This window comes from Bombus impatiens, unplaced genomic scaffold (assembly GCF_000188095.3).
Source record: "Bombus impatiens unplaced genomic scaffold, BIMP_2.2 scf_0733, whole genome shotgun sequence".
NCBI lineage: Eukaryota > Metazoa > Arthropoda > Insecta > Hymenoptera > Apidae > Bombus > Bombus impatiens.
In genome coordinates, this window is record NT_177152.1 from 304,998 (window position 1) to 321,425 (window position 16,428).

Here is a 16,428-nt window from a genome sequence, read left to right on the forward strand (position 1 = left end):
GCGACAGGATGCAGTTTCCCCCGGCGTGTTACGGGGGTTCGTTGCTGTGAGAAAGGGGATCCGGTATTGCGGTCGGAAGCGAGGGGCCAGGGGCTCTTCCGGGGGCTTAACATACACACTCCACCCCCTGTAGGCGGAGTGTTCCGCCTCCAATCTACCCCCACCACTCAACCAAGCACTGATACGCGATATCAGCAAACACTTGTTGCTCCGACGTATAGAGAATCTAGAAAGCCGCGCCAACGGCCGCTCGTGCCGCGATTTTTCACGTGCTGATTTTTCCACCACCGTCCATACTCCCACCTCTTGTGTGCAACCCCTCTTGTTCCACCTTCGCCAAACTGCAGTGAAATTTTCGCGCGTGCTTTCCTATATAGAGGTTTCTCTCTTTTTCTTTCTATAAGGTTTCTCTTTCTATTTGACTGTTAGTGGGTGTCTTTCTCGCTCTACTTTACTGGGACAGTCTCTCTCTTTGTTTTGCTTGGTGAAAGACTTGGGCGAGGGGTTGGGTCGGGTTGTGTGGCGGATTGTGATATTCCAGGCTTGAAAACGAGCCGCGCGGATTCCGTCACGCGGCCGCGACCCGGAGTCCGAGATATGTCGGCGGTGCAACGCTGTAAATCTTCTTCGTTCGTTGCGATGCGCGCGGAACTTCCGGCACAGGCCGCCCCGATATGATACGCGCGCGGCCACGACTCCGGACGCGTTTACAGTAATTTGTTTACGATTATTTATACCTATTGGATTTAAGGAGTTTAATGCAGTGGAGTGAACAAGTTTCTCGTCCGATAGATATTTTTATTTGTATTTGTATAAAAGCGATATGTCAAAGAATTTTAAGTTAGAATAGTGTTTATTAGTTTTACTATTTTCTTTTATTTTTTTTTAAGCATTTATATACAGTGTTAGTTGAAATTCTTTTAGATTTTAGATTTAGATTTCTTCATAATTTTGTTTTACGATTACAGCTTATATTGGATTAGAAGAGTTTATGCAGTGGTATGAGAAAGTTTCTAGCAAGACAGAGTTTTTTATTTCTATATGTATATACAAAAGCGAGGTTTTACAAAAGTTTTAATAGTACTAGTATTTATTATTTAATGATATTGTTCATTAATTGTACTGTTTTTTTTTTACTTCTTTTATGCATTTATTATATTATGTATATTATATGTTAGTTAAAATTCTTTTAAATTACAGATTTGGACTTGTTTTAGGATGATTTATATTGAATTTAGCAAGCTTCATATGGTATTGTGAGAAAGTTTTTGGGTAAATAGATTTTGTCCAAGAAATTTCGATTCCAAGAGAGATTTTTTAAAGAATTTTAAGTAATAATAGTGTTTATTTGCTCTACCCTTTTACATGTTCTTATATTTAATTTTAATTAAAATTCTTTTAAATATTTATTTCATAATATTAGGTGAAAACTCTATCTGATTTATTGTTAGAGCTTCAAAATTTTTGCACACCACTGTAGCTTGATCGTTGTCTCGTGTAATGTTTGTTCCCTTTTTTTGAATGTGAAATTTCTGGGTTTGAGTGGTTTGTGAAGTGTAAGGCACTTACATATAAGAACGCGTTGGTTTATATTACATTTATCGAGTTTAGTCATTCAGTTACTCCGTTTAATTTTTCTTTTCTGATTTGTCCCTTTTTAAATCTGAGGAAATTACTGGACTTTAGTAACGAGTTTAATTTCTTTTTTCTTCTTTTTCTCCCTTGTTTTCTTCTTAATATGAAAAAATTGTAGGACATATATATGTGTTGGATTCCATTGCATTTATCCAGTTTAATATGTTATTTACGGTTTCTTTCTTTCTCTTTTTTTGGTATTTCTATGTTTGACAAGTTTATACAGAAAATTAATGTATAATTACGTTATTATTCTCCTTCGGGATTCTTCCTACATTAAATACATAATACAATATAACTATATTACATCTCAACTATCTTGTTACTAGATATAAATTATACTATGTGTATTTATTTTATCTATGCTTAGATTTGCTTATCCTACTTTTATCTTGAATAACCTATTCATTTATTTATACGTACTTCATTGCACTTTCTAATGATATCTAAATTACTAATTAAAGTTGTATCTCTTTGGCTTGATGATTGTAAGGGATTAATGTATTGGATGTATTCGATTGTTACAGGCAGTGCGGTGGCTGCAGCCGACACCATTTCCGCGCCGTGGACTCCCACGAGTTCCGGGCCGCCGCCCGACGCGAACGGCTCCGGCTCGGATACCAAGAACCTCGACGTTGGCGAAATTAGCGATGTAAGTTCATTTACTGTGAGTAACGATAAATATTCGAACGATAATCTGTTCCTTTATCCTCCTATAAATTCCTTCGACGTAATTGTGCAAGTAGTTCTTTGTTAAACCAGCAAATATTGATATCAATTTTGGTGCAGATATTTAATTATTATTCGGTGCGGATTTTTCATTATGTCATGGAAAACTGTTTTTTCTACTCACTTTTTCTACTTACTTTGATTCTCACTTATAGATGAACTTGTTTTTAAGTACTTATGAGCTTAGAGACCATTTGCTTAGATTTACATCTTTTATATATGTTTGTAAATGAAGGTAGAATTACAGGTAGAAAGATTGGTGAAGATCGAGATAAGTACTATTAGAAAATCGGAAGAATTGTGTTAATGAACGAATTTTATGCTTTTTAGCAACGAATATGTTTATGTAAACAAGTTTTGAAAAGATCCATTTGTTTGTTTACATTATAAATTATAACTTGTTTGTTAATTTTTCCTTTGTAAATGTTTATCAGTTTTTACACTTTAAGTATACAGATAAAAAATGATAGTGTCGAATATAATAGTGTCGACTATAAATCTCCAAAGTTGTGTAAATTGGCGTACCATATTTTGATAATGCCTGTTGTCGGTATAAATGATATGATACCTCAATTTTAAGTTGATGACTCAAAAAATGATTTAAATAACTGATTCGTATTATTCTATATAAATGTACGATTTATATAAGATATGCAGCTCGGCGTCAAGGCGTTAATTAACAATGAGAGGTTGACAATTATAAAAGGTCACTATAACCACTATCAGTCGTGTGAATCGTGCATGAAAAGAAAGGTTTATTTATGCACATGTATTAACAATCATTGTTTACAATCTTTATTGAATATTTGATTCATTAGCAAATTACAAAATTATATCATTTTATAATGTGTCACAAAATGATCCGTTAAAGGTACATGGTGATTATCTTCTACTGCGACAGACACACAGAAAATGAATTTGTTAATGGCCTAGATATTTAATATTACAGTAATGAGAAATATTATTCGATGGACTAGAAATCTCAATTTAAGCTGTGATTTGTTAATTAGATTGCTCTATGGTTTTAGGTCTATAAGAAAGTAAAATTTAATTCATCGTTTCGAAATTATAAATTGCCGAAGAATATTTCTTTCTTCTGTAAATTTTTCAGTCGTTAATAATATACTAAGTAAAATAATAATTTCGACTTATTTCATTATTTAACTTAGTCGTAACAACATTTATATTTTGTTTTACACTGTGTAAACAATAAATCACACGTTCATAACTGTCGCGTTTAATTTAATTTAGTATATCATAAAATTGTAAAATTTGTAAAGATTTCCGAACTGCATCTAAATAATGTAATAAAAGCATTGGTTAAACAAGTAAAAGATATGAAAAGCTTGGTAGTTTAATACGAGACATTTCAATATTTTAAAGGTTTATTAATATGAAGTTAACGTTTCTAATTAAATTCGCAAAAGGGCAAGTGTTGCTGAAAAATTTTAATGACGATATTCATCCCTTTCTGCCGTTAATTCCTTATCCTGATTAAAAATCCCATAAATTCTTTTTTCAATTACAATAATTTACTTTTCACATAATTGAATAAAATTTCTTACACATCTATGATTCCGACACTTGCGAGGATACAAACGCAAACGAAGTTTTAGCTCCAGTGGAATTGCGTGCCAGCCAATATTATAAACGTGACTGGACTTCTCAGAAAAGACTTTCCCCTACTCGCAGAATCGTTTCACCTTCTGTCTTTCTACGCTTGATCTAAACGGCCCAAGTAATCGTCCATTATTCTGTTCGTGCAGCACTAATCTGTCTCATTCTTTGACATTTTTAATTCAACCGTAACTTGTATTCAATCATTTTGTTGATAAACGTTATACTTAGTCGGTTATAAATGTTAGGATGTAAAGTCAGTCACAAAAATCTATATACACCTATTAAAATATAAAATGTTATGGTAAAAACATCAGCACCACGAATTTTTTAAACATATTGAGAGAGATATTGTCAAAATATAATGATAAAGACAACTTATTGTCTTTTATCTTTATCAAGAAAAAGGAGATAAAAGAACATAAAATATAATGTTTAAAAATTACATATGTGTGTTAACATGTCCATATGTAATGATAAAAATTGACTTGATATTATATTAATAACTTGTAGGTCATCAATAATGTCTTACTATCTCCTTGCCATCGAAAAGGTTAAAGGCCTTTGATGTAATCTTATTCCATAATTTTTGTGAATTAATATATTGAAATATTTTAGTATTTTTAAATTCCTTTTAGAAATACATGAATAAAAATTGCATTGATACGTAAATATAAATAATTTTGTGACGTGAAACTGTGTTTTCAGTTTCCTTGGTAAATGAAATACGCAATATTCGATAGGTATATGTAGATTTTCGTGTATATATATAGTAAGTATATATATAGTCAGTACTATATATATATATACACTTATTACATGCATTTGTGTTTACAAAATTTACTCTTACATTCTTAACAAATTTTATTTCATTTAATATCGTATATGAATGAATAACATTATAACAAAATAACTAGAAAATAAAAACGAAAAATGCATTCAATTTTCTTAAAATATCAATAGATATCTTAATATTGAAGAGAAGTAATCATCTGAATCTAGTGATAATGAATTGATCACGTTACTGTGTATGTAATTACCTGATGTTTTAAATTTATAGATTTTTTTGTCATACAAAGGAGACGGCTATATGAATTCAAATTTTCCTCCATTCTTCAATATCATAATAATTATACTCATAGAAACAATGTTGACTGTAACAATTTAGGTTGAGTCATCTAATCTTAATGTATAATAAAACATTGATTATCAGCAATGAACAAAGCAATTACAATTAATGGAAATAAATTTGCAATTGAGGGAATATACAACGTGGAATACAAAATTAAATCGGATATCTTACAATTAAGTAACCTGTATGAAGTAAATCAAGCTATTATAATGTAAAATCCAACGATACTAATTGAGGCTTAACTCTTCAAATGATACATAGACAGATTAACCAAAAATCTTGGACGATCGCGTACATTTCACGAGAGTTTCCGTATCAGCTAAAGAGTTTGTGAGAAATCCTATCCGAGGCGTTCGTATTTTGCAGGACGAGAAGGACCTATCGGCAGCGGACGCGGAGGGTGTATGGTCGCCGGATATCGAGCAGAGCTTCCAGGAAGCACTCACTATATATCCGCCATGCGGCCGACGCAAAATCATCCTGTCCGACGAAGGGAAGATGTACGGTGAGTCGAGCAATTTCCTGGCAAATCTCTCTTCGACGTTTTCGCTAGAGCGAAGAAAATAAAAAAATAAAAATACGCAAATAGAACACGACGATGGAGAAAGAAATAGCACGAGTATACAGAGTATACCATCTAATACGGCGGACAATTTTTCAACCATTTACGGTTGTGTAACAAAACAAAATCTCGAACCAAGATTTATCGGTATCTAATATAAAAGAAGTGGCCACAATAAAAATTTCGAAAATAGTCCGTTTTCATAACGAAAACAAAGTCACCTTAGGTTTCTTAAACGGGACCATATATTTATTTTCTTATTAGATTGTAGCGAATGTTAAGACGAGTTCAAAAAGCATGCTACACGATATTTTTATTAACATAATACCGCGTTATCTATGGTCCGTTGTATACTAATCGGCCAATTATTAATACTGAAAACCTGTCAAAGAGGATTAGTATAGTATGTAGAGCTTGTGTATTCAACCAGTTTAGTAGCAGCAACACATTTATTCTTCTGCCACCTATCTTTCTCGTTAATTATGTTACAAGATCCAAATCAAAAAATATATTTGTTATGTTGTTGTTGTGTTTTACGCTAGAAATATTTTAATCATTTTATTACCTAAGCCAGTGTAAAAGAAGAAGAGCATAGACTGTATGTACAGTTGCAGCATATTAATATAATTGTTTTTTGACTAAATTCTGTAAAAAAGAAAGTTTAAAGTTTAAGCGGCGAAACCATCAAACCAAGCTTAAATCTAGCAAAAGGTCTAAAGTACTACTCAAACAAATTACAATGACTACAAAAAATATTTGCACGCCATTACATTTATTATACTAACTAATTAATTAACTAATTAATAAAGTACTAATTAATGGGGCTCAAGTACATATATCAAATTTCGTATCAGTTAATAACACTTCCATATAACTACGAAAACTTGATACTGAGAATGAAATGTAAAGAACCTGATAAAAGAAATGCTTCGTTGGGGAATAAAAGTATGTGCAAATATTTTTAATAGCTACTGCAATTTTTGCTTCCAAGAACCGACTTATTCGCAAAGAATATCTCGGCAAAGAAAAACATCGTTGCACGAAGGACTATTCCTTGTGCTTCACGTACGGGCGTTGCGATGGTAGAAATGTCCAGCCGAGCTCGTTATTGCTCGATGCTGAGGTCAGTCTACGTGACCGACCAGATATTGCCTACTACGACCACGGGTACCACCGTAGTCGCCACCATTAACCGCCATGAACTCACCACCGAGGCAATAATGCCACGCCTCGAAAGATAGCCCCTTGACCAGCATCTTTGTCCTAATATAGATTCCCATTTTCCACTATCTTTTTTCAGTCCTTCTTAACGAATTTTTCGTCAATTCATAAGGTTAGGTACATGGTATTTTCTATTTGCGATTTAACGATTTAAGCCTCAAGTATATTAAATTTGATATTTAGTAGTAGATACTTTCATAAGTTTCATATGATTACAAAAATTTAATATTGGAAAAGAAGAGTATGTGCAAATATTTTTGTAGCCGCTGTATTTTCCTATTTTCTATTTTACTTTTTATTTAATTTTTTATTTTATTTTTTATTTTATTTTTTATTTTCGAATTGTAGTTTTCTACCGTTGCAAATTTTTTTAATTTGAAATTAAGATTGATTCAAATACTTAAGATTTATGTGTGTGTGTGTGTGTATGTATGTAATTTCTCGTTTCGATTTTATGCCAAAGATTTTCCTCAAATATTAAAACTTGCTGAGAGATGCAATGAAATTTAACGTGACGTAATGACCTGCCGCGTTTTTTAGATCACTTTTGGCAGAATTATTATTTTGCTGTTTTAGTTACAAAATTTCTGAAATTTGATGAAGATATGAGAAAATAGTCATCAACGTATGTGATTTCTCGTTCCAACTCTATGTTGAAGATTTTCTTGAAATAGTCAAATTCCTTTTCTCGGTTGAAATAAAGCTAAGATCGACACTAAAACGATAAAATTTTATAAAAAGGAATACAAACTATCGTTCTACCTATATTATATCATACCTACTACCTTTTAAGTTTCTTCAACACAAAGCAAATTTTTCACGAATCATATCATAAAACAAAAATTGATTACGACTTTTTTCTAGTCTCAATCCTGCCTCCAGCCCTTCTTGCCATATTTTTTTCAGGCAGACATAGGCTTGAATCCCTATTCGTTAAGGCACAATGTCGCTTAATTTTCGAAAGCACTCCGCGGCAAAAGCCGACGGGTGGCAATTCAATCTTGGCCCGTGGCCGCTCATGAAAACGAAGCTTAATTCAGACGTCTGGCTCGCTAACAACGAATGAAAACAAGGAGAACGACAATCGACAAAGCTGTGTATCGTCCTTTCGAGACTTTTGTCACTCTCTCGTTCTATTTGCTGTATCACACGAGGAAATTTCATTTTATTCTAGTAGGACAATTCTTAAAGCTTTCACAGCTCGAATTGTCACATCTAATACTGTTACTTGGCATTGTCGTAGATAACATTTGCTAGGCACAATACTGTTTGAAGATTCTAAGAATACGCTGTGTCCAAGAGGGAAACATTCCCAAGGTTTCGCTAACATTACAGTTAACTTCATCAGGAGTCAGAATATACTCATACTCCTGTAATGTTACCGAAACGTTGGAAATTTTTTCGCCTGGACACAGCTTACTTTTAGAAGCCTCAAGGAGTGTCGTACATAGCAGTAACATTATCATATCTTCAATAGTAGAAATTAACTTACAATATCGTTTAGTTTTTATCTATTTTTATTGAAGCAATTGGACTCTATACATAGAAATTATTTATATAGCAATTCGTTATACATTATCCATTCTCAGTCAAATTATAATTATTATTATTATTATTATTAGAATATATTACAGAAAGACGCCTATAAAGTATCTCCTACTCGTATAACGCGCTCAGGAAATTGCTACCGCACACCCGTCTAACGCAATCGCAAAATTGCTTAAAGAGATTCTATATACATGTATGTATGTGACGAACAAGAACACTACATATTGATAATTGTTTCGTTACGCATGCCTTCTGTACTTTGTTGGAGGCTTGATTCATTCCCGACATGCAAATGTATGCGTTCTTTAATTGATTTAAAAATCATAGTTATGAAATAACTTTTATATGATAAGTATTGTGATACGTATTGTGTGACAGTTATTTCTATACAAAATCAGCTGCGTTACTTCCATATAGAATTTATTTTAGTTTACTTGCTGTATCGATTCTGTAAAATAGAGAATTCGGACAACGCAAAATATATCTCCTGTTTTATAGGGTCTCTTACTGTGTATTTTCTTATACTATTAGATTACAATTCTTAAAAAACGAAATGGAGGAAAGGATTCTTATTGTTATGCCATTAGAATAATAAGAAATATTATTATCATTATTAAGAGAATTATTATTACGAATACCTATAGTCTGCTGATGCAAAGAACATTTTATAATAATTACGAATGACAAAACGAACCCTTACATAACTGCATGCACAACTCCAAAAATTCAAATTCAACGTCCGAATCTCCAACATTTGTGTAATCTGGTTGTAATAAGCCACTGATTGGTATGGTCGAATACGAGACACGATACAAAGTCGATCGTCCCGCTCAAGATAGGAAGGAAAAGGAAGAGAAACCTAGAAAGAGACCGAGAATAACAGCATCGACGTCCGTCGAACGCGGATGGAAACAAAGGATAACGAGGCGCGAAAATCGCTTAACGCGATTGGCCATCGATCCTATGGGAAACTTATCTTGCCCGTTGCTCACTCGCCGAGCCAATAAAGGATCCCTCGGCCTTTCCACGGGATTAAATATCTCGGGGCAATTTACCTCCTTCTATCTTTCGTCCTTTCCTCGCACCCCACTGCCTCTCTTTCCACTCTTTCTTTTCCATCAGGACGTCGACGCCCACATCGAGATTTCTCTACGAAGGAGCGATCGTTTCCGCAGCGGACGAACGTCAAGGTGAATCAGCCCCAGAAACTGCGCAATTCGCCGCGCTTATCCAAATGTTATTACATCTCACATAATTTTCAATGATTTTTTGGTGTTTTCAGTGAAAGCGATGATCTCTTTTTTTTCGATTTTGTGCCGAGGATAAGAATTTTTCAGGTTTTTTGGGGGTACTTTTAAAAATTTGTCATTTTTAATCTGTTTTTTTTTAGGATTCTCGGAATTATTTGATTGAAAACACGTAAATATATTGTTCATAGAAATTTGGATACTTTGGTCGATTCATACCTTCGTAGTATGAAAATCCCGCATAAAATCATATATGTACCTAGATACATAATTAAATTGTGAATTTTTACCTAAATTCATATTTTTATAGACATAGCTATACACTTTAAATATACACTAAAATAGACATTCCTTTTACCTACTAAAAATTGTAATCAGTACTTTACTTTGGATATTTTATATATTTTAATGCTTTATATCCATTTCTTCTGCATTTTTTCATTCGGCACGAATGCATAAAAATTCACAGTTTATCTGTAAATTTCTAATTTACGAAATAACCGTGTAACTAAAATAGAAATAAAGATAAATAGAATAAAATAACGAAAATAGAATTGAAAACTTCAAATATAATACTCAGATGATGAAACAAAATCTCTTCTTCTTCTTCCGATTTTAACCCATGAACTTTACGTCGAAACTTGTATCCAGTGGAAAACGTAAAAAAGTAAAAGATAATGGATAACTTAAAGGAAGATAGACTTAATAGGAAGATATTATCTTAAATGATAAATAATATGACACATTTTATAGTGGCTTCAGTCAATAGATAATTTAATTTCTTATTTTGAACTGCATAAAACAGCAGAAACCTTCAAGATAACCTAATATGTAGAAATCATAGAATATAAAAGTGTAAAAAGTTCGATAATACTTAAATTTAATCGTCTTGCCTATCGACAAAAGTACTATGCGCGAAGGTGTCGCAAATGCTAGGATTTCGATGATAAATAGCGGTATTATCTAGTTGGTGGAAACTTTATCGCAGATTATGCTTGGTGAAACGAAATGCCGCAGCGTGCAGTATCTTTCGATCGGAATGGTTCCTCGGAGAATTTGTGTTTGGCTTTGAGCACCAACTATGAACTTAGTCGGGGCGCATCGATGGCGACTTTGAAACATTAATCAGACGTACCTCGAAACATTAATCATTTAATGGAAGCGGAACAGCATAACTCAGTTTCGATCTTTGAAATTCCACTCTAGGGACTCGATCGAGATAATCTTTGGACTCGCGGGCATTTTTAACGTTAACTAACGAACTGTTATTTGCATTAGAATTTGAGAAGTTAGTTAAAATATAAATATAGTTAGTTAAAATACATGAAATCAAATAGTTCAAACAAATGAATTCAATGAAGAATATAAAGATAGTAAACTGATAAAAGAAATAAAGAAAGAGAACTATCGTGAATTGTTGACAAAAAGCGTTTTATAGATTATACAACGAGATTTTAATATATATTATTAATCTTATTCAAATTATTAAATATATATTATAGATGTTATTATAATTATTTAAATATTATTTATACAATATTATTTATAGAATAGATATCCATATTTACATTTATATTATTTATATTTATGTTTAGATATTGAAGGTGTTATTTCTACTAATTTCTAAATATACTGATAAAACTTTTTCTATACAACTCGCAAAAGTATTTGAGTTTATAAAAACATTTTCTGAATATATTATATGTGTTATACAAAACGTTTTGAAGTTTCACTAACACTATAATGACACGTGATTGGTATTATTGCATTGGTACAGTTTCAAAGAAAACTGAAATTGTGTAGAAATACAAGATTTTGTTACACACATATGGAAAACCCGTGCAAAACTGTATATTAAGATTTTAAACCTTAGTCAAAAATAGTGATGTTCTATATAAATACTGCTTTTTAACGATTATTTACAGTTAGTCGCCAGTGTCTATTTATTGAATCTTGCGTCTGACTCACCAAGAAAGTAAAAACGCACATTAACGTCAAAAAATTATTTATGTTTATATATTAATATAATTATTATTGATGTATTTCTAAAAGAAATTTAGAAATTTCAAAGATTTCACTCTCAAAAATCTTGGGATAACATTTTTAAATTACAAAATGCTAAGGAGATTGCAGGATATGTATCTTAACACGTCAAAAGAATACGTAAGTTCGTGTCATAGTGTTACCGTTTTTACTATAATATTTTATATTTAAAGGGTGTAGTATCTAGACTTAAGAGACTAACTGTATATCGTCTTCTTGCGATGAATGAACTTATGGAAGTAAATAGTTTATTTCTTGAGAACCGAATATTAATCGTGTACTAATATAATGAGAATACACTGCAAATTTTTATGCAAATTCATATTTTCGAGAATATAATTAAAAATGAATAATCTCATAAGAGATAAGAAATTGTTCTGTCTATCAAGTATTATTAAAAAAACATTATACTTGAAATGTTTTATAACAATAACAATGACAATGACAATTTATTAATTTCAGGCCTCTCGGCCATGAAATGAATTTGACTTGCACTTGAGTTTCTAACCTCCACACATATATCCACTACGTCTCTACCCCTTCTCTATTCCCCCTTCCTCCTCTACGTAATTTACATATTTTTTCTTATTATGAGCGTTCTCTGCAATTTTGTGCTTTTAAATCTCCTACAGATGGATAAAAAAATTCGCATTGTAGTAATGAAATTGGAAAATTAATAAAATGTAGAATCGATCAGTTTGCCTCCTTAGAGGCTCATATACAGTCTTGCAAGAGAAATTTAGTCGACAAGGCGGATGATCGTAAAGCGCGGCGCGTCTTTTGAAACAGCGGTTTCGCTCGGGAAGGGGGATGCGATTCGCGAAGAGGGACGAATGAAGAAAATTTGCAAGAAAAGATAGTTACGGCGCAGTCCGGTCACGGAACGTTGACCCACACTGGTCGAAGAAACTCGAATACGTTCCTCGACCGCAGCTACACGGGCTCTTTTTCTTTTCTTTCCTGTAGAAACCCGGCAAGAAGCTAAACGCTTCTCTAACTCTAAGCGCTCCTCCATGCTCCACAGAACGCGCATCCTTCTATTTCTACTGGTTTATTGGATGCCGGACGCGGACGACCAGGAGTCTTGCTCCTTTTTCGCTTTGTTCGCCTCTCGACACAGCCTCTCTAAACGGACTAGAGAAAAAGAACATACTATCTGTCCGTTGAATTGAGCGGGTTTTGTGAAATTACTATTACGTATTATTATTAGCAAATGATAAGCTTATTGTCTTCCCATTTCATACCATATTTATGTTGCTCTTCGAAAAACTCTCTATTATTTCTTATGTCTTTCAGCAGCCTTTTAGTACGGGTACTAGTCACATTTGTGAGTTAACGGTAGCTATTTTTTAAACAAATAATGATATATTACTATTTAGTGAGACACAACGAATAGTAAAGAATATGCATTCAGTGGTTTTAAAGGAATTGTATCAACGACTACAAATGAATCAAACGCATACCGTCGGCTTAAAACGGTCATTAGATTTCATTCAAAGTCAACGATACAAATTTCTTCAAGTCACACAAGCCTGTAATTGAAATCAATGCACATAGACAACGCACATAACATTCAAAGGCATACACATTGTTTTTATAATGTATATAACATATTTATTATATATACTGCTATATAGTAGTGTAAGTACAAAATTTAATGAAGTTAAAGGCGATTCTGTCCTAGTATATTTGGTAATTGTACTAAAGAATTGAATAAATCAAGATGATTTTCTCTTAAACTGAATTTACATTGTTTTACTTTAGACGAACACGTCGGGTGATTCATCAAAAAACGCCGCTTTCATCCTCGTTTAATCCACAATGTTCCTCCAAAGTGAACACTGAACAGAGTAGAGCCGAGCTCTACTTTGGATGAACATAATGGATAATACACTCGTAGCGAAACGGCACTAGCAAGAAATATAAGCGTGTACTGAATGCATATTCGGACAACCAGTTCGCATTTCTACATATTTCATACTTATATCGTACGAAATGAATATGGAAACGAATACGGATAAAACAGAATTTAGTTTTTTGCAAATTAGCGAATATAATTATTACCGATATTTGCTAAAACATCGCAAGTTAATTTGGCATGTTATTCTAAATACAAAATATCTAATAAGCATATTATTACTTTTAGTGCACTGCAAATGACTTGTGGTGTAATAAATTTTTACATAAGATACAAGAGGTGTGTAATGCTGTTCCCTACATGTGCAGTTACGTCTACCCTAATTGGATTAGGTCTATACGAAAGACTTAAAATGCAATTAGAAAAATCCCGAATACCCATTTAGGTGTTTTATTTAAATACCTCTTATATTACGAAGGGAGAAGGGGTACAGAGAGTGAGAAAACTCAACTTTTTGTATCTTAAAAATAGGATAACTTTGGAGAGAGCTGATATATTATAAAGCATTTGTATCAAAAACGATAAAATAAACATAACAAGCTTGTTGTTGCTATTACTACACCTACATTTAGAAAATGCTATATCATTCTTCGTTCATTATATTTTTTTGATTGTAAAATAATTTATTAATAATTTTCATTTATTTCAATTTTAATCACATCTAACTTATTTTAATTCATTATTCATGGGAATAATTTCATTGTAGTAGGTAGAAATATCAAGCTTGAAACGATACGCCGGCGTTAGAGTTGTATTCGTTAATTTGAAAAAAATCAAAACCTTGATTTATTGATGTTTTGAGTTTGGATATGTAGTCGACATAAACAAATTTACGTGAAAATCGATAAATATACACAAGAAATATTAACAGAAAGAAACAATTTTTAATGTATTATTTAAACAAATGGACTTTCTAAAAATCTATAAACCCGATCATATTTCTCATTCAAAAGCATAAAATTCGTTAATCTGCACCATTCCTCTACCGTGAATAGTTTTTGAAGTAATCCAGGAAATGCGTTTTCGACTCCAACTTTAGAAGCTGTTTTCATCCAATAAATGTGGACGATTGACACTAAAACAGATACGTGTTGAATATTTGTACCTACATTATGTATGTGCAAAGTTTCATTAATATCGGTGTGTCACGTTTCAGCGGTGTCCTTTGCCTTCATTTGAAGTATTCATCCAGTGAAGTGGTGTAAATATTCCGGGTTTCATTCTTCACTTTCACTGTGCAAGAATCATCCGCATTGATTCTCTAACGTGAAACAGCGTAAATTCGGCTTTACGTATTACAATCTTTTTTGAGGCTCATAGTTCGCGATAATTAAGCTTCAACATTATTATATTTAACACACTCAACATATATTCATTAATCTAGCGATTATTAGCGACTACAATGGCTACAATGTCTCAGTAATTCTGTTAATCAGATGTTACAAAACGATATCTCTGTTACCTTTAATGATACGGGCAAAGGCGTACGGAATGAATTACTTCGATCGAAAAGATACATATTATAAGGTAAAAGATTTTTCTTCATGGTCGTATTTTTAGAGACTTGAACGTCGTATCGGTCGCAAACCTATCGATTATATAAATAATGTAAAAATAGTAAAAAGATATAAATTAATCTGTGTATTCTATGTTAAACGAAATATTGTATAGATCATATGTATAAAACAATATATAGGAACAAAGTATCAATTAATTTGTACATACAACCCATACAAAGTGAAAGTATAAGCTTATCGCTATAACCTTAAAATGAAGCATATTGATTATAACTAAGTACAATTTATAAGACAAAAGGTTAATAATCTTAAATAAAGATATGTAACTAAAGGTCCAACTATCTCATTGACACTAGACAATTGACACTAGAAACAATACTACTTCTTAATAACAGATCACGAGATATCATTTTTGCAATACTAAATCGTATATCATTTCGATATTAAATGACGAAAAGGTCAAAACCGATTTGTTCTATTCATAAAATTCTCCACCTATTGTAAAGCTAAGATTTTTTAGGGTCAATTAGAACTCTTAATGACTCGTGTAAAGAACGCAACATTCACTCCCGTCGATAAGTATATATTAGCACCTGCTGGTTTCATATAACATGTAAAAATTAATTTAAAGTATCAAAGAAACGATGAATAAATCAGCATATGTGTTCATGCAAAATTACGATCTAATATACATATGTATATGTAGTAAAAATTTGTTTAAACTATTTACAAAAGACGTATTTATCATATTAAAAAATTTACAGTGATGAGCTCAAGCACGTCGCAAGTAGCTTCAATTACCAACCAACTACACACGTACATAAATTCGAATCCCCTATAAGCGTTTCAAAAAGAAAAAACAATAAATGTATATATATGTCGGGTTATCATTAAGATTTAAGGCGCGTAATGATTCTTCGTTTGAATTAGCCATTGTTTTACGAAACAGAGAATATATTTACGCGAATAAACAAGATTTTACAAAATATTATGAATAATGAGTTTAATAAATGATAAGATTAACAAACGATAAGTTTAACTAATAATTAGATTAAAGAATAATAAGTTTAACGAACAATAAGAGGAACGAATAATATGTCTTACGAATATTAAATTTAACGAATAATGAGATTAACGATTGATAGGTTTTACGAATAATGAATTTAATTAACGCTATTAACAATGTTTCCGGGGTTCAAACGAACCCACGGTCAACGGGATAACTCTTTACTATGCGTAGAATAATTTTAAACACAAAA

At 32.2% G+C, this 16,428-nt stretch overlaps 1 protein-coding gene across 11 annotated transcripts in view; it reads left to right on the forward strand.

The window, feature by feature from the left end:
- Positions 1-16,428, forward strand: part of LOC100741755 (protein scalloped) — a 345,993-nt gene that overhangs the window by 259,050 nt on the left and 70,515 nt on the right. For all 11 annotated transcript variants that reach the window (XM_024370314.2, XM_033322929.1, XM_003492431.4 and 8 more), the window contains 2 exons: positions 2,163-2,287; positions 5,480-5,618. In XM_024370314.2, coding sequence (XP_024226082.1) covers positions 2,163-2,287; positions 5,480-5,618 — 264 coding nt within the window. The remainder of the gene's footprint in view (positions 1-2,162; positions 2,288-5,479; positions 5,619-16,428) is intronic.